General features: G+C 39.5%; 1 protein-coding gene across 1 annotated transcript in view; it reads left to right on the top strand.

The window, feature by feature from the left end:
* LOC131059198 (pantoate--beta-alanine ligase) overlaps positions 1 to 24,035 on the top strand; it is an 88,135-nt gene that overhangs the window by 23,221 nt on the left and 40,879 nt on the right. The window contains exon 3 of the mRNA XM_057992524.2: positions 4,609 to 4,740. Coding sequence (XP_057848507.2) covers positions 4,609 to 4,740 — 132 coding nt within the window. The remainder of the gene's footprint in view (positions 1 to 4,608; positions 4,741 to 24,035) is intronic.

Raw genomic sequence — 24,035 nt, 5'->3', positions numbered from 1 at the left:
CGCTAGGCAAAATGAAGATCGAAGTCTTCTAGCAAGTGCGCCTCCTTTCAACAAAATGGTCTTCCTCACGAGCCTCAACTCCACCACCTTTGTCTTCAATGCCTTGAGGAAAATTCGCTCCACCTCTAGCCTCCAACAAAGTTCGCACTCCTTCTTAGACCAGATTTCGCACTCCTCCTTGCTTCTCCAAATCGCATTTGAATAAATGATTGAATTATGGATTAAAATGCTTCAAAATACCTCAACTATATAGGCGCTCATCATTGCAATTGCCCATAGGCCGACTTGGAAAATAGGCCAAAAAATAAATAAAAATTAAATAAAAGGAGAGGTCGACTTTGGCAAAAACATTAAAAAGACACCTTAAGCTCTTTGAATTTTAATTTAATTTAATAATAATTAATTTTAAATGCCTTTGTAATTAAAATTTCGATTTTTTTTAAAGGCCTAAATTAATTATTAAATGATATGCGCCCTTATTAAATGCCAACTTAATTTTTTAAATATTTCAAGTTTTAGCGAATTTGGCATTTAATGCAATTTGAAGGATATTGGCGCCTAAGCATGGGAAAAATAAGGGAGATCAAACAACATCGCTCTGGTCCCTGGGAGAGGGACAGGAGCGCCCATGCATTTTGGCCTTGTATTTCTTGCTTTTTACGTTCAAAGTCTTATCTTGGACGCCCAAAATGGCATTTTCGTTTGGAATCTTGAGTTTGATTTATTCCATCTTTGGAAGGAGTGCACCTTAAAACACTTTCGCCCTGGTCCCTTGGTGAGGGACATGTAAAGTTATTTCAATTTCAATTAAAGAACAAGTTATGAACTATGTATGCTATAAATGTATATGAGGAATTATGTTGATGTCTAATAATTCTGATTTTATCTGCAGGTCTGAAAGAGAGAGATCATTTTATGTTTTCTATGTCTCCTCCAAATGAATTCAATTGGTATATATATCATTTAGGCCACCGGTCAATTGGTGTATTGACCGGTCATGCCTTTTAGGCATGACCGATCAATGCACCCATTGATCGGTGCCTTTGTAATTATACCATTAACACAAGGCTGTTTATCGGTTCAAAACCTCGATAGCATATTGTAATATAATATAATGATTGATCAAGATAATAATCGGTTCATGTAAACACCGATGATTCAAAATGCACGATGTATGTAATCCAACCGGTGCAGTTGTTAACCACTGTTAATTCCAAATGAAGCGGTGTATGTATTAAGCCCGATAACAAATATGCCCGATGATTAAGCCCGATAACAGATGTGGATCGGTGCCAATAGTTATGCACCCGATAGCAAGTATGTATCGGCTAATAACCCGATAACTTATAGCATTTAATATGCTATCGGGTTAATACCCCGATAACATATTAATGCCAATTAATAATTGACATTAATATGCTATCGGGTTGTTAGCCCGATAGCATAATGCTAAGCAATGTTTGTAAAATCCGATAATCATATGCAATATAAGTTTAGACATGAAGCATGTAAATAACAGAACAAGGAAGGTTAGAAATATCTTATCTTGCATAAGCTACCATGCATTAACAGGACAGGGGCGATCTTACCTTTGTCCTTAGTCCTTGTCTTTCTGATTGCCAATTCATGTTGCAGGGCAATCAATGATCTTCATTCGTCCTTTCAATGCATGCTTCACTCGCCCTCTCAAGACAAAATGAGCTCTTCCAAGTATTTTCGCCCTGGTCCTCCAGTGAAGGACAGGAGCGATTTTTGCATTATTGCACACATTCATGATCATATCAACTTTCAATAACCTTCAAGGCAAAAAACGTCATTGCTTACTCCATCTTGAGTGTTGGAAACGAAAGTGGCATTCTAAAACTAGGCATACTTGAAGATTTCGCTCTGGTCCCTTGGTGAGGGATAGGAGCGCCCTACCATTTATCTTTGGACTTCATTTTCCAAATCGCCAATTCATGATGTGAGGTAGGCAATGATCATTATCGCTCGTTCTATGCATGTTTTGCTTGCTTTCTCAAGGCAAAATTGACCCTCTTAGGATTTTCGCCCTGGTCCTCCAGTGAAGGACAGGAGCGAATTTTGCATTTGTGCTTAAGATAGTCGATTCTTGGAGTCAATTCCTTGTTCATCGTCCTTCGAAAGACATTTTGACTTTGCATATCCTTGCCTTGACGTGGTTTTGGAAGGGAATGGTTGTTTTTATGAAAATCGCCTTGGTCCTTGAGTGAAGGACAAGAGCGCCTTTTAGTTCTTGGTACAAACCCTTGATCGTGTCATCTTTAAATCACTTTCTGAACGTAGAATATCACTCCGCCTTCCATCTTGAGTCTTTGAAACGAAAGTGGCATTCTAAAATTAGGCATACTTGAAGATTTCGCTCTGGTCCCTTGGTGAGGGACAGGAGCGCCCTAGCCATCTTTCATCCAGTTTTGTGGTCTTTGCAACTTTGTTCTTCCTTGAAGCGTTTCAAATATCATCACCATCTTGTGCCTTGGCCTGGGTTCATCCAAATTTGGAGGTAAAGACTTGATGATGTGCTTTTCGCCTTGGTCCCTGGGTGAGGGACAGGAGCGCCTTGGCCATTATGGGCTCACTTATGTTTTGCAAACTTTCAAAATTATCTTCAACGGATTGATTACGCCTTCCTTCCTTCATCTCAAACTTGAAGCTTGCTTTTCCTTTGCCCAAAACTTGTCTCTTGAGAAAATCGCTCTGGTCCTTGGGTGAGGGACAGGAGCTTCCTTTGGAAATCGCTCTGGTTCCTTGGAGAGGGACAGGAGCGCTTTAGTTACTTAGGTTGATTTTCTCCTTTGTGACTCATGCAAGTTATATTCAACGGGGAAAACATACTTCTCTTGACCTCCTCAAATCGCGAAATCACTTAAATCTTGTGAGGATAATGCAAATTTGGAATTCAAGCTCCGGTCCTTCAGTGAGGGACAGGAGCGCCTTATCTTTCTAGGCCAAAAGTTCAACCTTTCATTGCCAACGACTAAGTCTGGATACTCCATTATGCTCGCTTCATCTTTCCTTGCGTCCTTGATGCTCCCGTTTGATCAACCAAGACCAAAAAAATGATCAAAACAAGCCATTTCGCCTTGGTCCTTCAGTGAAGGACAGGAGCGATTTTGCCTTAAACCTTAAAAAACTTGTCATTTTTGAGTCTTCAAAATCTTCAAAATCTTCGATTCATGTTCGATCATATCCCCTGGCGACCCTGCACAAAACATTGAAACAAGTCAATAACCAAGATGCACAAAACATCATTTTCGCCTTGGTCCCTGGGTGAGGGATAGGAGCGATTTTACTTCTATAATCCAAAATATCCAAAATTTAGTTTTTCAGTCACTTCACAAGGCATAATTAGGTCATTTCCAAGGCCAGGAATTGGTTATCAAGCCATCAAAAATTTGGTCAAAAATTACCCAGACAAAAAATGCACAATTCCATCATCAAAATGCCAACACTTAGACAAAATTTGAATGTGCCCTCAAAAACCCTGACTGGACCTATCCTGAGACATACCTGACCTTCCTGACAGGCTCATCCTCTTTCAAAATTTGCAACCCTCGGGAGGATGCTCAATAACCATCAAAATTTGACTGGACTCGGCCTGAAAATATCCAATAGAAACCCCTAAGGCTTAACCCTAGTCCAGACGAGTCATTCACTCACTCAAAACCCTAAGAGCAGAGAGAAGAACAGGCAAAACAGAAGCAAAAGAGGGGGTCCCCATTTTAATGGGGCGATGTGTGAAATGGTCACAACAGCATGATAGGCTAATCTCACTGAAAATCCATGTCTGCTAAAATGGGGACATTACACTAGGTTACTTTCTATTTTTGTCACAGCTGGAGAAATTTAAATAAAGTGACTTATTTTATTATTTTCACTTTATTTTGAATTAAACTAATTAATTAAAGTCATTCTTCAGAAATAAAAAATTAATTCTTTTGGACAACGTGATCAATTAATTTAATTAAGTCACTTTATAAAATTTGGGGACATTACACGACATATTGATGTTTTCCAATATTTTTCTGCCCGGACAAATGATGCTGGAAATCGTCTTCTAGATACGGTAATTTTTGCATAAATGTGGTAGTTAAAATTGCTGAAGTCCTTTTTAAGAATAATTGCAGCATGCACTTTTTAAACCAGTTTATGCATATTTTATTGATTGGAACAATATTGTCTTTCAAGCTTTTGTAGTAGATGACATAAAAGCAAGACACATGCAAGTAGGGCCAGACTAACCAAACTGTAGAAGAAAAGGTAGGAAATTGCTTTGGTCATGGGATATGTTTAAATGCCACATGCAAAGAATTGGCTTATATCTGGTCTTCAACTAAATTACTGTTTTGTTTCTATTCAAGAAAAATAAAATACATGTAGTCTCTGAAGAAACTCACGAACTTGAATCTAGCTGTCAATTTGTTTTTTCTTCAAGTCATACTGAATATGTTTGGATAGGATTACCTGTAGCTGCTTTTCCCTGATGACTTATATTTATTTTCATAGCCTTTCATTGAGTTACTGTATGATTTTTTTAATTATACAAGAGTTACACTAAAGAGAATTGTAACATCTTCCATGCTTCTGCAGGCATTGTCTATTTGTAGATCTTTAAATCGCGTTAAAGATGCTGTATGCGATGGACAAATTCATACAGGAATATTGGAATGTTCAGTTTTAGAGGCTGTCCGTAATGCTGGGGCCAAAATTGATTATGTAGAGGTTAATCTTAAACATTCAAAAAATCTTGTTTTTAGTTATTACATATGCTTTAATTTTGATAAATTCCAAACTTGGTTTGACCATTGTAAGTTTAGAAATGGAATACAATGCTGTTATCTTTCAAGTTGTGTGTATTTTCTGTGTTTCCATGAGTAACAACCATCCACATGTTTAATCTCCCTAACTACAATGATTTTACTGTTTTAAGTTTTTACTAAGCTTGTTTTTGTGAAAATCAGAAAATGTTTGCTTGATTCTTATAATTAATACTGTTCCCTTGAGAAAGACATCTGATAAAAACTATAAAAAATGCAATGGGTTTAGAGTCAAATTTAAGTGATGGGCAATTAGTTAGTATCAATATGCTGAACTTTGAATTACGTAAGCAGTATTGTACAAAATGGTCAGTCTAGTGCATATTCTATAACATGAGATTAATATATTTCTTTGCCTTTATTTGTGACTCCTTTAGACAAATGCATTATTTAGGAAGGTTTATGTTTCTGAGACACACATTTGAGACCCTAGAAAATTTAGGTTGGATACAATAGTACCCCAAATTTATGATATGGAATTTGGCAAATTACATATATACATATGTTCATGCATAAATGCAGGCTGATTTATTCCCCGACATCTTCTAACCCATTCTCTTTTGTCTGTTTTCCCAAATTTGAAAAATGAAGTAGATTCATGTTCCAAATTTCTATCGAGGAGGATTTGGGAGTCTGACCATTGTGCACTGATCCAGGCTTGCAGCAAATGATGTACATGATCCACTCTTGCCTTCATCTCTTCAACTACTAATGGATGAAATCACAAAACATAATTTTCATTCTGGTTTGACAAAAGGTGCCAGCAGTCCCAACAGAAACTTAGGTGCTTGTAACATGACATCTCCTGAAAACTGTAAAGTCTGGAAGGTCAAACATCCTCTGTCCATATCAGAAATTGTCATTTTATCTTAATCAATTGCCACTTGGCCCCCCATTGATTTTATTTTTTAGAAGATCATATTTTTGATATGATTGGTCAAACCAACTTTTGATGATTTTATCAAGAAAAATTGTGACTTTCCAAAAAAGTGTAAGTTTTCGTGATAAAAATATTGACCTTTTGGTGCAAAAAAAAATCCAGGTTTCTTGTTTTTTTCAGTGTTATTGGGTACTAGGTCTTAGGCACTGGTTTAGGTGGTCTAGTCCAGGTATTAGTTTGGTATCGGTATGCCCCAAGGTTCACCTAGGGTATTGTTGGAGCGCTTGGGTAGTACCTTGGGCAACTAGGCATACACACAGCTTGGGATGCCCAAAAAGTGAATTTTTAAACAATTTTTTAAAATTCATTCATGCCTCGTAAAACATGAATTTGCCCTAAAATTAATCTATTTAGCATTTGGAAGTCATTTCACAATCACAAAGCACCAAGAAAACCATTTGTTTTCCCCAAGCTGCCATTGTTGGATTTTGAAAGTTGCTTCATTTTTTTTCAAAGGTGAAGGCTACAGAGGAGTAAGATGTACACCAAAAGTTTAGGAATCGTTGCACAAGGAAGATTTAGCCATCAAAGGTGAGTAAATCTTTCATTTTTTCAAGTTTTCAATGATTTTTTTAATGTTTTTTCAAGGTCTTTAAAAATTATTTTAAGTTTTTTATTTATTTTTTAACGTATAATTTGATTTTTCTTTTGAACTTTTTACACATATAAGGGGTTATAATGCCAATTTTTTTTTTCAATTTTTTAAATTGTAGTGTTGCTAGTTTGTAATGTTTTTCATTTTAGGTTCATACAAAATGGTTGGAAGTGTGAGTTCAGAAGCTCTAAATGAAGAGCTCTTTCAAATTTGATGCAGCCTCTCGTCTTTGGCGACATACAACAATGATTCAAAAAAATCTTGGTGGAGGGGGTTTTCTTTGGTGGTGTAACCATTGTCAAAAAGAGTATAAGAGCTCATGTTTTCGAGTGAAACCTCACTTGTGCACCATCATTTTACAAGGAATAAAAATTTGTTTGGGGCAAAATTAAAAAGGGTTGCCAAAGGATCTAATATTGGCTTATACTAAATAACAAGAGGATGTTGGCATGAAGTAATAGATCAAAGACTCTTGCACATCCTCTTGACAAGAAAAGCTCATAAAAACCTCCTAGTGGCTTCACACAACCAGTTGTCCCACATCCTTTCATGCCAATACCACCATCTTTTAAAGAAGAGAATGTTTTCGTTTCACAAAAAAGAGGCCCATTGGACAAGGCTTTAGAAAATGAAATCAAAGAGGTTGCAGATTAGAGCATTACTTGTTGCATTTATGGCAGTTGGCTTCCTTTAAACATTGTTAGATCACCTTATTGGCAGTATATGGTGAATACCTTTGCAATATGAATACCTTTGCAATACATCTCTTGATTATGTTAGTCCCATGTATGAAAAGGTGTGAACCACCTTATTGGCGAAGGAGAAAGCTTCAATAGAGACATCATTGAGAGTGATTGAGAATACATGGCCAAAAACAAGTGTGTCCATCATTTTTGATGGGTGGACAAATTGCTATAATAGACCATTGATCAATGTTATAGTAGTGTCCCCTAAAAGGGCAATGTTTTTGAAGGTAGTGGATTGCGATGGGCAAGTAAATGATGCAAGTTTCATTTCCAATATCCTCCTTGAATCAATTGAAAAGGTGAGGCTTGAAAATGTTGTCCAAGTCATAATAAACAAACAAACACGTAAGGCTCATTGTGAGGCCTGTTGTCCAAGTCATAACAAACAATGCTAAAAATGTTGTCCAATTGGTGCTCAATTTGACATACCAGTGCATGTTGCAAGTAGGAAGGAACAACACGTCAGGCTTGTTGTGAGGCCTGCCATCCCAGACAATCAAGCAAATTGACAAGTATTCGAAAGTGATCAGTAGATTGTCAATTTCTTGTAAAATGAATTAGAATTTTCTGCTCAAAATTAGTCTATGTTGCAAGACCAATATGGAGATCAGATCAGATCATTCAGCTCAACTCCAACAAGCTGCCTAAAGGTCTAGTTACTTTGGAAGGCATTTTTAATTCAGATGATCAATTGAAGAAGAAGATGAACTTGGTTGCAAAGAGGGGTGATTATAGGCAAGTTGTTGTTGTTGAGGGTAGGTCACTAAATTTGGGAAAGGTATGTTCCTCAACCGAACAAGAAGCCTTTGTTAAGATTTGTCAAGGATATGATGACATAGTTGCTTGGACCTATGAGGATTTGAAGGGTTTTTACCAGAGTTCCCAAACTCGCCGTGAGTCAGGCGAGTTTGCCGAGTTGGTGAGTCGAGCCAATCTCGACGAGTTTTGACAACTCGTGACTCGGACTTGGCGAGTTTTGCTCATAACTCGCTTGACTCGGGTGAGTCATATTAAAACTCGCCGAGTCCGAGCTCCAGGACTCGCGCCACGGCATGTCAGACATGGCAGACAAAGAGGCTGAGGATGTGGCTATGGCAGAGGAGGATAGAGCACGATCCAGCATAGGCACAACTGATGTCGATCATTATGGCATCTCATAGGTGGAGACTATGGCTACTCAGTCATCCAGGACCTACCTTAGACGCCTTTGTAGGAGGAAGACAAACTACTTTGAGGCTAAGGCTGAGGATGAGCTAGAGCTTCTATTTGATGATGTTATAGTGTCTTTAAGCTTTATTCAATAATGGGTGCATGAAACAAGTTTTAAGTCGTTAAAAATCTTTAAATTTCAAGTTTTTTTTTTATTTTGCCGAGTCATTGCCGAGTCGTTGCTGAGTCATAGCCGAGTCATGAGTCGAGTCGGCCTTGCTGAGTTCGAGCTAAGTCCGAGTCTGGGAACTTTGGGTTTTACCCTAGCTTAGCCTAGCATACTATAGAACTAAACCCAGATGCAAAACCAGTTAGATAAAAGCAAAGGCCAATAAACCCCAAAATTCAGCCACTAATGAGGAAGGAGTTAACCAAATTCATAGAAGCCGATATCATCTTCCCTATTGAACACTCCTCTTGGGTGGCTAACCTTGCCCCTGTAAGGAAGTAGAATGGGGAAATCAGACTGTGTAGACTTTAGGGACCTCAACATAGCCTCCCTTAAGGATCATTATCCCTTTCCCTCCATGGAGCAAATTCTACAAAAGGTTAGTGGATCAGAAAGATTATCATTCTTGGATGGGTATTTAGGCTACAATCAGATTTTAGTCCAAGAGTTAGACCAATACAAGACTACATTTACTACTAAGTGGGGTACCTATGCTTATTGTAAGATGCCTTTTGGGCTAACCAATGTAGGTGCCACATTTCAAAGAGCAATGGACATGGCTTTCAAGGGTGTATTAGCAAAGTTTTTGCTTATATACCTTGATGATATAACTACTTATTCGAAGCATGTGGCTGATCATTTTGGTCATCTTGAGCAAGTGTTCATGAAATGCAGGGAATATGGTGTGTCCTTGAACCTAAGCAAATGTGTATTTGCTATTGATCAAGGAAGATTGTTAGGACACATTGTATCTAAAGAAGGCTTAGCCATTGATTTAGAGCAAGTGGAGGTTATTCTTTCCCTTCCACTCCCTAGTGATTACAGAGTTTCCTTGGTAGGATCAACTTTGTGAGGAGATTCATGTCCAACCTTGCCACCATGGTAAAACCCCTCACCTCCATGCTAAAGAAAAATTTGGCTTTCAGTTGGACCAAGGAAGGGAAGGATGAATTTGAAGAAATTAAGTAAGCAATTTCTCATGCCCCTACTCTTGTCAATCCTAACTATGAAAAGGATTTTATCCTCTATACCTTCAGAGGAGAATCGAGCATCTTAGCTGTCCTAACACAGCTGAACAATGATAATTTGGAGCAACCTATTGCCTTCTTCAGTGAGGGATTAAAGGATTACGAGCTTAGGTATAGCTATGTAGAGAAGTAGGTCCTCGTTGTTGTTAGAGCATTGAAAAAGTTTAGACACATGTTGTCTAACAACAGGATCCAACTCTTAGTTCCACATGCAAGTGTCAAGGATTTCCTTCTAAACAAGGACATCAATGAGGAGAGGGCTGGGTGGATAACTAAGGTCATGGAATACGACATCAACATCAAGACCGCCAAGCTTGTAAGAGGCAAGGGCCTATGTGAACAACTTGTCTCATCTTTTGAGACTCCTTGAGAGGTTGCCCTTGTGTTACAAGAGGATCAACTGACTAGCGACAACACTTAGATTAGTTGGGTGAGCGACATGGCCACCTTCTTAATGGAAGGTAGATATCCCCAAGGTCTAGATAGGACCAAAAGAAAACACTTTAGGTTGCAGTCCATCCCCTATGTCTTAGTGGATGGCACCTTTTTCTGAAGAGGCTCTAATGGAGTCTTGTTAAGATGTATTGAGCAAAATCAAGTCAATAGAGTATTAGAAGAATTTCATGATGGCTCTTCAGGGGGCCACTTCTCTGCAAGGACTACAACTATCAAAATAATGAGGGTTGGTTATTACTGGCCAAACTTATTCAGTGACTCACATAGATGGGTGAAGTATTGCAAGAAATGTGCTTTCTTCACTGGAAAGAAAAGGCTAGCTACCCTTCCTCTCCACCCTATTCAAGCAGATCAGCCATTCGCATAATGGGGTTTAGACTTCATTGGCCTGATAAATCCACCTTCTAATGCTGGTCACAAGTGGATCTTGGCCACAACAAACTATTGTACCAGGTTGACAAAGGCAGTTGCATTGAAATATGCTACTGAGGCCTCAATGTTGGAATTCCTTGATGGAATTGTGACAAGATTTGGTGCCCCCTCCACCATCATATCAGATAATGCCAAGGCATTTGTTGGAACCTGTTGTCATTTTATGACACCCCTGGTCCATCAGTGAGAACCAATCAGAGATATTTTCCATGGACCAACGCTGCCCCAGTTGATCAAAGAGAAAACAATGGAATCATGAAGTGTGAAGTGTTGTCTTGTTAGATGGAAGTTCCTAAGTCTTTCCTTCCTTGACCCCGGAACCTCGAAGTTCCCAAGTTTCTAAGTCCTCAATCCCGGAACTCCGGAACTCCTAGATTCCCAAGTTCTTAAGTCCTCTTCCCCAGAACTCGAGAACCCCCAGGTTCCCAAGTTTCTAAGTCCTCTTCCCCGGAACTCCGGAACCCCTAGGTTCCCAATTTCCTAAGTCTATTTCCTAAGTCTTCCCTTCCCCGAAACTCCAGAACTCCCAGGTTCCCAAGTTTTTAAGTCCTCTTCCCCGGAATTCCGGAACCTCGAAGTTTCCAAGTTCCTAAGTCTAGTTCCTAAGTCTTTCGTTCCCCGAAACTTTGGAACCCCTAGGTTCCCAAGTTCCTAAGTCCTCAACCCCGGAACTCTGTGTTGTGACCTTTTTCACACATCACCCCATTGCAAATGGGGACCCTCTCTTTTCCTGCTTTCTAGGGTTTTGTTAGTTCCCTGTGACCTTTTGCTGCAGTTTCACCAAGCCTTGTCCAGTTCAGAGCATTTCAGGCCTGACGATTGAAAGTTAGTTTTTGCAAGTTATGTGATTCCAAAATGCGAACACCACCAGAGTGCTTAGGGAGGCCAAAGGACGAAGATCGCAATTGATTTGGACGAATTTGGACAACTTTCTATTTTTAGAAAGTTTGCTTTTTTACTTTTTCCTATTTTTTAGGAAGTTTTGTTTTTGGCATTTTTAGCCCAATCCCCGGTATGGCTATTTTTAGAAAGTTTTCCCTATTTTTTAGGGATGTCTTCTTTTTTCTTTTTCAGAATGGGCACCTATGGTTTGCACTTGCACCACTGACCAGCTTCGACCGGGACTCAAAAATTCCAAGTTTTGACCTAAAAAGCTAAATCCCTAGATTTTAGGCTTTTTGCTTTTTCGGGATGCAAACCTAGGGTTTACACTTGCACCACTGACCAGCTTCGACAGGGACTCAAAAATTCCAAGTTTTGACCTAAAAAGCTAAATCCCTAGATTTTAGGCTTTTTGCTTTTTTAGAATGGGAACCTAGGGTTTGCACTGATACCACTGACCAGCTTCAACCGAAACTCAAAAATTCCAAGTTTTGACCTAAAAAGCGAAATCCCTAGATTTTAGGGGGTGTGATGCCTCAAATGATCCACCTAGGCATGGATTTCAAATTTCAAGCTAATCCGGTTAAATTTGATTAAGTTGTGAAATTTCGAATTTTTTCTAAGAAATTTGGCTGTTTGGAATGTCATCTGATCCTGAAATTTGACTAAGTTTGGAAAATTGGAGAATCCTCCAAAAACTAGATTTTGCATTATTAGTCCTAGAGGCCCGAAACCACTCTCAAACATCCTGACAATATATATGAAATATAACTTAAAGTATAAGAAAGAGAAAAGACATATTGAAATACCACTTATACTTAAATGTTATATTTCATATATAGTCCGCCCTCTTGAGAGACCTTCAAAGTCTGCCATGGGTTGGGAGGTCATGTGGGAGCACTCTTCAAAGTCCGCCTAAGCATGTGGAGAGCGCCTCAAAGTCTGCCCAAGGTGGAAAGCGCCTCAAAGTCCGCCCAAGGTGGAGAGCGCCTCAAAGTCCGCCCAAGCATGTGGGAGCACTCTTCAAAGTCCGCCCAAGCATGTGGAGAGCGCCTCAAAGTCCGCCCAAGGTGGGAGCACTCTTTAAAGTCCGCCCAAGCATGCCAAGTGATGGAGAAGCCTTGTCCAAAGTCCGCCCAAGAAGAGAGGTCATGTGGGAGCTAACTTCAAAGTCCGCCATGCCTTAGAGAGGTCATGTGGGAGCTAACTTCAAAGTCCACCATGCCTTAGGAGAGTCATGAGGAGGGACCTTCAAAGTCCGCCCCATGCCTTAGTTAAATTTACACCTTGATGGAGGCCATGAAGGAACACCCTCCAAAGTCCGCCAAGGGTAAAGAGAGCCATGAGGAGAGGCCTTCAAAGTCCACCCCATGCCTTAGCGAAAAAAATTCGCCATGAAGGAGCCTTGTCCAAAGTCCGCCATGCCTTGGGGGACCATGAAGGAGCCTTGTCCAAAGTCCGCCATGCCTTGGGAGGCCATGAAGGAGCAATGTCTAAAGTCCGCCCCATGCCTTAGCTAAAAATTCGCCTTGATTGAGCTTTGCTCAAAGTCCGCCCTCCATGTTGAAGGGACCCTTCAAAACTCCGCCAAGGTGGGAGCCTAGCCTAAGTCCGCCAAGGTGAAGAGCCCTCCAAAGTCCGCCAAGGTTGGGAGGCTAAGGAGGAGGAGTGATAGAAGTCCGCCCAAGTTGGGTACACCACCAAAGTCTGCCCAAGATGGGAGCCGCCACCAAAGTCCGCCCAAGATGGAGGTCATGTAGGAGCCCTCTCCCAAGTCCGCCAAAGTAAGAGAGCAAGGTAGGAGGTGCCAAGTTTAAAGTCCGCCAAGGGTAAAGAGAGCTATGAGGAGGGACCTTCAAAGTCCGCCCCATGCCTTAGCCAAAATTTCACCATGTAGGAGCAAAGGCTAAAGTCCTCCCCATGCCTTAGCCAAAAATTTCGCCTTGAAGAAAGCCATGAGGAAAGGTCTCCAAAGTCCGCCATACCTTGGAGAAGATGGAGATAAATTTCAAAAGTCCACCTACGCATTGAAAAGTCAAACAGAATCAACGAAAATACAAAGTGATGTCATGAAAATCCTTCAAGATTTTGAACTTAAATCCAAAATAGAAAGTTTTCAAAAGGAGAATATTGGAAGATTGATAAGGATTTCGAACTTAAATCCAAAATGGAAAGTTTTTTTAAAGAGAATATTGGAAGATTAATAAATATTTCGAACTTATAGCCAAATTGGAAACTTTTGGAAGATATTTTCTTCGAATTTGGAAACATGACAACACTTTCCAAAAGAATGAAGTTAAAATTGGAAACATGATTTGGAAGATTTCAAGGGTTTCCGATTGAGGATTTAACTTTATTTACAAATACTTCGTTGTAAACTTCATTTCTACACCAAGAAGTTCGAAAATATTAAGGAGAGCATAGTAAAATACTTTCAGTTTGGAGTTCATTTGGAGAAAGTTTTGGATATTGCTGGAAGTTAGATAAACTTTTTTGACAAAAGTTTCACAGATTTTTGGAGAAAGACAACCAGTATAAGGACGAATTATTGAATCTCTCCTGAATTTTTGAGTATTTTATAAGGTGAAATTAAAATCATGATGCAGATTTATATATTTTCTGAGTTTTTCCAGAGTTTGAGAAATGATTTTTAGTGAATTTGTTCGAATTTCTAAGGGAGGAAAATCATTTTTTTGGCTAAGTATAAGAAATTTTCGGAGTTATAACACTTGGTGTTGGATTGTGATCACAGTTATCTTGAAGGATTTACATGTGAAAATCCCATTCTCATGGCTAAGTATGAAATGAAGTGAAATTTTCCAAACACTTAGCCATTCGCAGCCTCGATTTTCTTTAATCCAAGATAGATTTCTAACTTATTTTCCTTTGGTTTTACAGGTCGCAGGAGGAAATAGAAGTGGGATCATCATAGAGATCGCAGTTGGAGTTTCAAGCCAAACGAAAGATTGAGGACAAGTTCACAGGCAAGGTTCATCTGGGCGTGAAGATAGCCAAAATTTGGCTAAGTATGGGAAATGTTTCACAAAGAAAATTCCAATTTCCTCAATTATGATGAAGGCATGTCAGGGTATTGTTGACGTGTATTTTGTACACTATCAAACATAGAATAAAATACCTAAAGGTACCTTATCCTCTCTTGAGTAAAGCCTCTGATTGCTGAAGATATCGCGAAAAAGGATCAATCAGGATGACTCCAAGGTTCTTCGTTGTAGGATCTCTACGTGTGGATAAACTCTCTGTGGTATGATGTGATTTGTTGGAATCACAAGGGGACTTATACTTGATGCCTGAACTTCTGATTTGCTTTGAATATTGCTGGAACACAGGCTCTTACTAGCTTTGACTTGAAAAAAGGAAAAAAAATGAGGGCGAGGAAAAGATCTAATCCTAACACTAAGAATGTAAGAGCAATGAATGATCTTTGATGGAATTCTAACTAAGTCTTGTTTTGACATCCCAGGAACATCTCCACAAGGTTAGTGCGATCTTCGAAGGAAAGCTTTATGATGTTCAAATCATCACTGCAGGCATAGACACCATCAGGTTGATGCATATCAATGAAGAAGCGACAATTGAAGTTAAGCTTAAGCTGAATGATTCCAGTTGACTACACAAGGCAAGTCTGCAATCAACAAATTGCTAGTAGTATGGATATACGAATTCCACCATCAATCAAGCACATTTCTTCCACTCATCTAATAACATGAAATCAAATACGAGAAGTATAGAGACCATGCAAATTGTCGAATCGACCCATAAATTTCACCATTTCTTCAATGAAGTTACAAGTCTTTTACAACAACATCTTGGCAACAATCTTTGCCTTCTCTCTCTACTCTACTCTAATTGCTATTCTATCAACTAGCTAATCACCTTCTAACTACTCTCTATCTGTCTTCTAACTGCTTCCAACTATATTCTAACTATCCCCTTTACAAAATGAAATGCCAGGGCTTATATAGTGCCCTCAATACAATTCGATGGCTTAGATCAATTCGAGATCAATGGCCAAGATTCAACAATGAAAACCCTAATTAGGGTTTGTTACAACCATTACATAACTTTTAATGCTTGACCAATGATAAAATTGTATTGCTTGGACACATGTCCTCTCTAGAAAATTCCACCAATGGATAGCTGGGGTAGGTACATCGGAGTTTGTGCCACCTTCCATGAGTTAGGTACATTGAATCTGGAAATGCTGAGGTGGACCACACTGACTGGAGAAGTGATGACTAGGATGCCACCTCGTCCGACACTTGTAACTTAGTAAATATTCAACTTGATGTTGTTGAGAAGCTAGCTTTAATTAATTCATCTGGAACTATCTGCTTCTTCAACGAACCCTTGTTCTAACTTCTTGTGTCCTTGATGTGCAGGATGATTGTTGTACCTCGCCTTGGAATACTGGATTGGAGAAGTCGCCCTTGATGACGTTAGTCCAAAAAGGCCGTCCTTGTCAATGCTAGGTTGGAGGAGGTTGCCCTTGTCCTTGCTTGATCGTCCTTGATGAGAACCTGCCGACTTGTAGATCCTCCGGGCTTTGGAGTCGCCATCTTGATACCTACACAACATTTCAAAATTAGTAATATATCTTGAAATCTATAAATTAAACTTTAAAAGTAAGATTCAAGATTTTAATTAGGAAACTTCATGATAAATCTTGAGTTATCATTTCCTAATAACTACGCAATTTTCAAAAACTTGAAGTTCAAAATTCACAATTTCAACATTGGGACTAGGATGATCTCGCCATAACTCCACTTGAGAATTAATTCTAAAAAATGATGCAAAAATAAGGTGAATTTTGGCTAGGCGAAATGTAGATTGAAGTCCTTCCTTTAGCAAAATGCGCCTCCTTTAATCTTCTCAAGCATCAATTCCACCACCTTTAGTCTTCAACACTTAAGATAATTCGCTCCAACTAAACCAGATTTCGCACCTCCTTCCTTGCCTCTCCAAATCGCACTTGAAACGATGAATGAATGATTTGAATAATGAAAAACACACCCCAAATATATAGAGCGCTCACCATTTCACCTCCCCATAGGCCGACTTGGCAAAATAGGCCAAAAATAAATAAAATTAAAAAAAGGAAGAGGCCGACTTAATAAAATAATAAAAATGATACCTCAAGCGCTCTCTTTTTTAATTTTAATTTAATAATAATTAATTTCAAATGCCTCAATTAATAAAAAAAATCGATTTTCTAAGGCTCAAATTAATTATTAAATACTCATGCACCTTTATTAAATGCCAATTTAATTAAAATTTTTAAAATATTTCAAAGTTTTTAGCAAACTTGGCATCTAATGCGATTTGGAGGATATTAACGCCCAAGCATGGTAAAAAATAACGAATGTCAATAACCTCGCTCTGGTCCCTTGGAGAGGGACAGGAGCGCTCTTGCATTTTAAGCCTTGCATTCCTTGCTTTCACGTTCAAAACCTCATCCTTGGCGTCCAAAATGGCATTTTTATTTGGAACTTTGAGTTTAATTCACTTGATCTTTAGAAGGAGTGTGCCTTAGGACATTTTCGCCTTGGTCCCTTGGTGAGGGACAGGAGCGATTTTCTACTTTTGTCCTTAATCCTTCATTTTTTAATTGCCAATTCACGCTGTGGGGCTAGCAATGATCCCTTTCGTCCCTTCAGTGCATGTTCAACTCGTTTTTTGCAAGGCAAAATTGATGTTCTAGAGATTTTCGCCCTGGTCCTCCAATGAGGGACAGGAGCGCCTTTTGCATTTGGCCTAGGATCATCAAGTTTTTGGAGTCAAACCTTTGTTCATCATGATTTAGAAGACCCTTCCAATCTTGCTCAACTTTGCCTTAGCATAATCTCGGAGGGAAATTGTTGATTTTATAAAAATCGCCCTGGTCCTCCAGTGAAGGACAGGAGCGCTTTAGCCAATTGTCGTCGAAGTTTGTGGTCCTTGCAACTCCATTTCGCCCCGAAGCACTTCAAGTATCATTCCAAACTTGTGCCTTGGCCTAGGTTCATCCAAACTTGGCGAGAAGGACTGGATATTAGGTTTTTCGCCTTGGTCCCTTGGAGAGGGACAGGGGCGATTTTGCAAATCCAAGCTTATCCGTCCTTTGTTAGCCTTCCAAATTATATTCAATGGATAAATCATGTTTTCCTTGGTCTCTTCAAATCATAAAATTGTCTTGATCCTGCAAGAACAGTGCAAATTTGAAATTCAAGCTCTGGTCCTTCAGTGAGGGACAGGAGCGAATTTTGTCTTCTAGGCCAAAATGCTTCACTTTTCACCATGAAATGTCTTGGCTAAGGAAGATTTCACCTTACTTCATGCTATGAATAAAAGTTAATGTCCAAAAAAGGTCTAAAAATTGTGCATATAAAGAAAAGCGCTCTGGTCCTTCAGTGAGGGACAGGGGCGAATTTATCTTTTTTAGACAAAAGCTTCATCATTTCATTGTTTTTAATCAAATCTGGATGCTCTATCACGTTCATTTCGTCCTCCACCATGCCTTTGATGTTCCAATTTGACCAAACAAGGTCAGGAATGACTCAAATAAGCCTTTTCGCCTTGGACCCTTGGTGAGGGACAGGAGCGCTTTGCCTTGGTCCCTTGGAGAGGGACAGGAGCGAAATTCGCTCTGGATCCTCAGTGAAGGACAGGAGCGAAATTTGACTTTTTGAACTCTCTATCAGGATAATTTTTATGGAATATAACATTTAAGTATAAGTGACATTTTATACTTTAAGTTATATTCCATATATACTTTCAGGATGTTTGAGAGTGGTTTCAGACCTCCAGGAGTTATATTGCAAAATCTAGTTTTTTGAGGTTTTTCAGTTTCCAGACTTAGTCAAATTTCAGGATCAGGACATTCCAGACTTAGCTAAATTTCAGGATCAGGACTTTCAGACTTAGCCAAATTTCAGGATCAGGACATCACTCAAGCCGGACTTGCTATCCTATTGATATCCCCGACAACACTCAAAAATGCAAAAGCCAACTGACAAAACCCTAAAAGACCTAAAAAAAAACAAACCCTAAAAAGCAAAAAAAACAGGGGTCCCCATTTGCAATGGGGCGATGTGTGAAATGGTCACAACAGGTATCAAGAAGGACATGATCACAACGAATGCCTGAACAACTTGACCCCATCATTTCATATTTGCAAGGGGTTACCCAGAGCTTTTTAACCTTCCTCCCACGCAACATAAATTGGCAGCTGAAGGCAGGATCATCACAGAAAACACAAATGGAGTTTCGAGCCAAATTCAGAATTGAAGACGAGACCACGAGCAAGGTTCGTCTGAGTATAAAGAGGGCCAAAATTTTGTTAAGTATGAGAAAAACTTCACGGGGGGTTTTCTTCTCCAAATTCGAGGCACTTGAAAGAATCTCAAGGCATCAAGAAAGAAAAGTTCTCAGACTTGGTGAAAATATGGAAAAGTTAGATAAACTTCCAACTTCTTGAAGGATTTCATCTCCTGAAGCAATTAAAAAAGACAAGCTCCCAAGCAGAATCAAATGGTGACAAGAAGGAATCAAATTTCCATACTTAGACAATTTCTTGACACAAATTGGAGAGTTCAAGGAAGACATCGAACACGTTGAGGTGGCGCCTCGTCATTTTTGAACCAATCAGATCGCTCCAAGTCAGCATGTCCAGGTTCGATGAACCTGACTTATCCAGAAGCTTCTAGAAGGGCACACTTCACAATGCAACAACCTTCTATTTTCATTGATGGTTCATATTTAGCAAGAAGGACAAGTGTCCCAAATGTAATTGGTCGAGGGTAGTTAGTTTTGGGAAACCCTAGTTAGGGTTTATAGCTTTCAATCTGGGCCCTTGATCACTGTTTGATCTTGACCGTTGATTTATTTTTGAAAACTATATAAGGCTACCTCCTCTCATTTGGAGGGTGTGAGGTTTTTGATGTATTGTTGCTTAAGGTCATTTCCAGATAATATATTGCATGTGCACTGCTTTGTAATCTCTATTATTTGAATGATTTGCATGGTTTCAATTGCCTCAACACTTAGTTAAAATTAACTTAGATTTGCTTTCATTGTTGTTAATTCGAATGAAGGATTTGATAAGTGTCAATTGATGGTGTATCTCTGCTCATACTTTTGGTGTATGGATGATTTCCATCTCACTATGCAAAGTTAGTCTGAGCCCATCCCCTGTGCATCCCAACATCTCGATCATAAGCACAACCCATTGAAGATTGCATCGGCCTTGTGTAGTTGTCCCTAGTGTGGCGAAGCAAGGTTTGGTTTCTCGAGAGCACCCAGTTGATACCGTCTCCAAAATTCGTAGGATTAGATTAGCCTTCCTAAACCCTATCCCTTTTTCCATTTCTTTTGAAAGTCTAAATCCTAGAAAATTCCCCAAAAAAGAAGAGCCTAAAATTGCTAAATCCATCTAAGTCCAGCAGTTCAAGATACTTGTCAAACGTAAGTCCCCTTTGAAATTTCAGCATACACTACCCAAGAAGCTATTCCACTAAAGTCACTTGTTCGCACATATAGACCTTGGAATCAGTAGTGATTTTTCAGGAGAGGATAGAATACCTTCGGGTATCCTATCCTAATGTTTGGTAGATGATAAAACAGACACCAACACTACGGAACCCCCAGGTTCCCAAGTTCTTAAGTTCCCTTCCCCGAAACCCCTAGGTTCCCAAGTTCCTAAGTCCTCAACTCCGGAACCCCAGAGTTCCCAAGTTCGTAAGTCCTCTTCTTCAGAGCTCTGGAACCCCGAAGTTCCCAAGTTCCTAAGTCTTCTCTTCTCGGAACTCCGGAACCCCAAAGTTCCCAAGTTCCCAAGTCTTCTCTTCCCCGGAACTTCGAAACCCCGAAGTTCCAAGCTTTAGTCTTCCCCACTTCGAGAACCCGAGTTTCCGAAGTTTTCCCCACTTGCGGAACCCAAGTTTCCAAAGTCTTCCGACTTCCTTCTGACTTGCAACACTTCCAGATAGCGTGATCAACACTCAAGGCTCTTAATGCTCCACCAACTCTTGCAACTTGTACACTTTCTTTCATGGAGCTACAAGGGCACTTTCAATGATTTTGTAGGATTTCCGTTAGGTGGAGTACAAGGCCAAGCTTATTTGTGGTAACTTATGTCATGTCTGCATGCTTTAACTTTGGAATGTCAGGCAATCCACCTTCTGGAAGTCCCTTTCTTCTTGGGATTGCGTTGTCAGGGTATGGCCAGGTTGCTTGCATGTACACAATGTCAGGTGCATGCATTTCCCTGCATTCCTTGACTGACATTTCCGTGCACACACAAGGGTCAAGGCTTCTCTTCCTTGACCAATGGTCTCTCCTCTGCGACCAGTTTTCTATATAAAGGCTGTTAAGCCTCATTGTAAAGGGTTCTCTCCCTACTGGCTTGAGCTTTTCTATGCTCTTTCACTTCTCTTGAAGACTTGTATTTATCTTGCATTTCTGCAATTGTAAGTTTGGCCATTGGCATATATGCTGTGTTAACTTGTTTCTGGGTGTGACCTGTGGGAAGCCTTCTCCCCTCTTGACATTCAACAAGTTCTAACCTCCATACGTGCGCTAAGGTCATTCATGCAACTGAAGTTTGTCCATCTACTGGGTATTTTAGTTGATTCTTTGTGCCATTTCGGGCGGGGAGAGAAACATCTCTTATCTTGGTGCATCACCTCCTTTCATTTTAAGCATTTCTCTCTTCTCTTTTCCTCTGCAAGTTGTTAGGATACGTTTAGAAGTAAGATTTGGAGTGTTGAGTTGGTTCAACACCTACACTTGGATTGAGAAGGAGGCCGGTCTTTTCCGGAGATTCAACCCCCTTGCGCAAGGTCCCACATTTCGGGGTTGTTTCCATGTTTCACAAGGTTGCTAAGTTGATAGCTTAGCAAGGGTGCAAGCTTTTGTGAGAACAATTTTTGGCACGCCCGGCGGGACAAGTTCTTTGTCAAGTTGAAGATTGGTGCTTTCTTCAATACACTCAGCCTTCAAGAGGCACGTGTCAAGCACCTGGTGACTCTGTGGTTCAATCAATTTGGTGACCCTATTGGTATGTGCACAGCTCTTTGGTTAGAGTAGACCTTTTACTCTTATTTGCAACATCTTTTAAATAGGCTTTGGCCTTCTCTATGCTACTTGTTGGTGTTTGTATTATCATCTACCAAACATTAGAATAAGATACCCGAAGGTATTCTATCATCTCCTGAAAAATCACTACTGATTCCAAGGTCTATATGTGCGAACAAGCAACTTTAGTGAAATAGCTTCTTGGGTAGTGTATGCTGAAAATCTCAAGGGGGACTTACGTTAACAAATGTCTTTGAACTGTTGGACTTAGATGGATTTAGCAATTTTAGGCTCTCTTTTTTTTGGGATTTTTGGGATTTAGACTTTCAAAAAGGGAAAAAGGGATAGGGTTCAAGAAAGCTGATCTAATCCTACGAACTTCGGAGACGGTATCAACTGGGTGGTCTCGGGAAACCACACTTTGCTTCGCCACACTAAAGACAACTACACAAAGCGGGTGCAATCTTCAACGGGTTGTGCTTATGATCAAAATGTTGGCATGCACAGAGGATAGGCTCAGACTAACTTTGCATAGTGAGATGGAAATCATCCATTCACCAAAAGTATGAGCAGAGATACACCGTCTATTAACACTTATCAAATCCTTCATTCAATTTAACAACATGAAAGCAAATCTAAATTAAATTTAACTAAATGTGTTGAGGAAATTGAAACCATGCTAATCATTCAAACAATAGGGATTACAAAGCCTTAAGAGAAAGCGCACATGCAATATATTATTCGAAAATGACCTTCACGCAACAATATGTCAAAAACCTCACTCTCCAAATGAGAGGAGGTAGCCTTATATAGTTTTTCAAAAATCAATGAACGATCGAGATCAAACAGTGATCAAGGGCCCAGATTGAAAGCTACAAACCCTAATTAGGGTTTCCCAAAACTAACTACCCTCGACCAATGAGAAAATTACATTTGGGACACTTGTCCTTCTTGCTAAATACGAACCATCAATGAAAATAGAAGGTTGTTGCATTGTGGAGTGTGCCCTTCTAGAAGCTTCTGGATAAGTTGGGTTCATCGAACTTGGACATGCTGACTTGGAACAATTTGATTGGTTGGAAGATGACGAGGTGCCACCTCAACGTGTTGGATGTCTTCCTTGAATTCTCCAATTTGTGTCAAGAAATTGTCTAAGTATGGAAATTTGATTCCTTCTTGTCACCATTTGATTCTGCTTGGGAGCTTGTCTTTTTTAATTTCTTCAGGAGATGAAATCCTTCAAGAGGTTGGAAATTTATTTAACTTTTCCATATTTTCACCAAGTCTGAGAACTTTTCTTTCTTGATGCCTTGAGATTCTTTCAAGTGCCTTGAATTTGGAGAAGAAATCCCTTCGTGAAATATTTATCATACTTAGCCAAATTTTGGCCCTCTCTATGCTTGGACGAACCTTGCTCGTAGTCCTGTCTTCAATTTTGAATTTGGATTGAAACTCCATTTGTGTTTTCTATGACGATCCTGCCTTCAGCTGCCAATTTATGTTGCGCGGGAGGAGGGTAAAAGCTCTAGATAACCCCTTGCAAATATGAAATGATAGGATTAAGTTGTTCAGACATTTGCTGTGATCATGCCCTCCTTCTTGGTACCCTGGAATTTAGAGAAGAATTTCTCCATGCCTTCATCATAATTGAGGAAATTGGAATTTTCTTTGTGAAACATTTTCCATACTTAGCCAAATTTTGGCTATCTTCACGCTCGGATGAACCTTGCCCGTGAACTTGTCCTCAATCCTTCATTTGGCTTGGAACTCTAGCTACGATCTCTATGATGATCCTGCTTCTATTTCCATCTGCGACCTACAAAACCAAAGGAAACTAAGTTAAAAAAATCTATCTTGGTTTAAAGAAAATTGAGGCTGCAAATGGCTAAGTGTTTGGAGATTTTATTTCATTTTCATACTTAGCCATGAGTATGGGATTTTCACGTGTAAATTCTCCAACCTGCAAGATAACTCTGAAATTTGCTCTTAATTCGCTCAGAAAGTTTGAACTTTTGTTGTGTAATATTGAAAGGAGGAATGTCTTATTTGTATTAGAGTTGGTTTTCACAATTAGAAACACGCAAATATCCTTCCAATTCATGTTTCTAAATCAGCTTCAGTCTTGAATATTCATGGAGGAAGTTTCTATTTTAGACTTTAGTTGGCTTGTCATCTCTTTAAGTTCAAAAATCTTCTTCTTGTGCAAGTTTCTAAATTGATTTCAGTCCATAAATTCGAACTTGATCTTGAGATATCTTCTTTCAAAACTTTCTAATTCCATCCACAGTTCGAATTTCTTGAAGATTTGGATGACATCACCAAGGAATATTCTCCTTCCTTAATACTTGGCAAGTATTTTTGGCTTCATCTTTGACTTAGGCAGACTTCATGAAGTTTATTTCTCATTGTGTTGCAAGGCAAAGTCGGACTTTTATAACTTTCCTTATGTTTATGTGCACTTCATGTCTTAACTTTATTACATTTCCCTCAAGGCGGACTTTTTGAAGTATCACCAAGGGCGGAGTTTAAGTGTTGGTTTGAAACCATCTTCTAGGCGAAGTTTGGAGAGATAGGCATCTTCCTTCATCACCTTAGGTGGACATTTGAGAGGCTTGCAAGCACTACCAAGGTGGACTTTGGAGATATCATAACACTTGCACTTTTACCTTGGG

This window comes from Cryptomeria japonica, chromosome 9 (genome assembly GCF_030272615.1).
Source record: "Cryptomeria japonica chromosome 9, Sugi_1.0, whole genome shotgun sequence".
NCBI lineage: Eukaryota > Viridiplantae > Streptophyta > Pinopsida > Cupressales > Cupressaceae > Cryptomeria > Cryptomeria japonica.
Note: the sequence above shows the minus strand (reverse complement) of the source record. Positions and strands in the feature narration are given on the sequence as shown.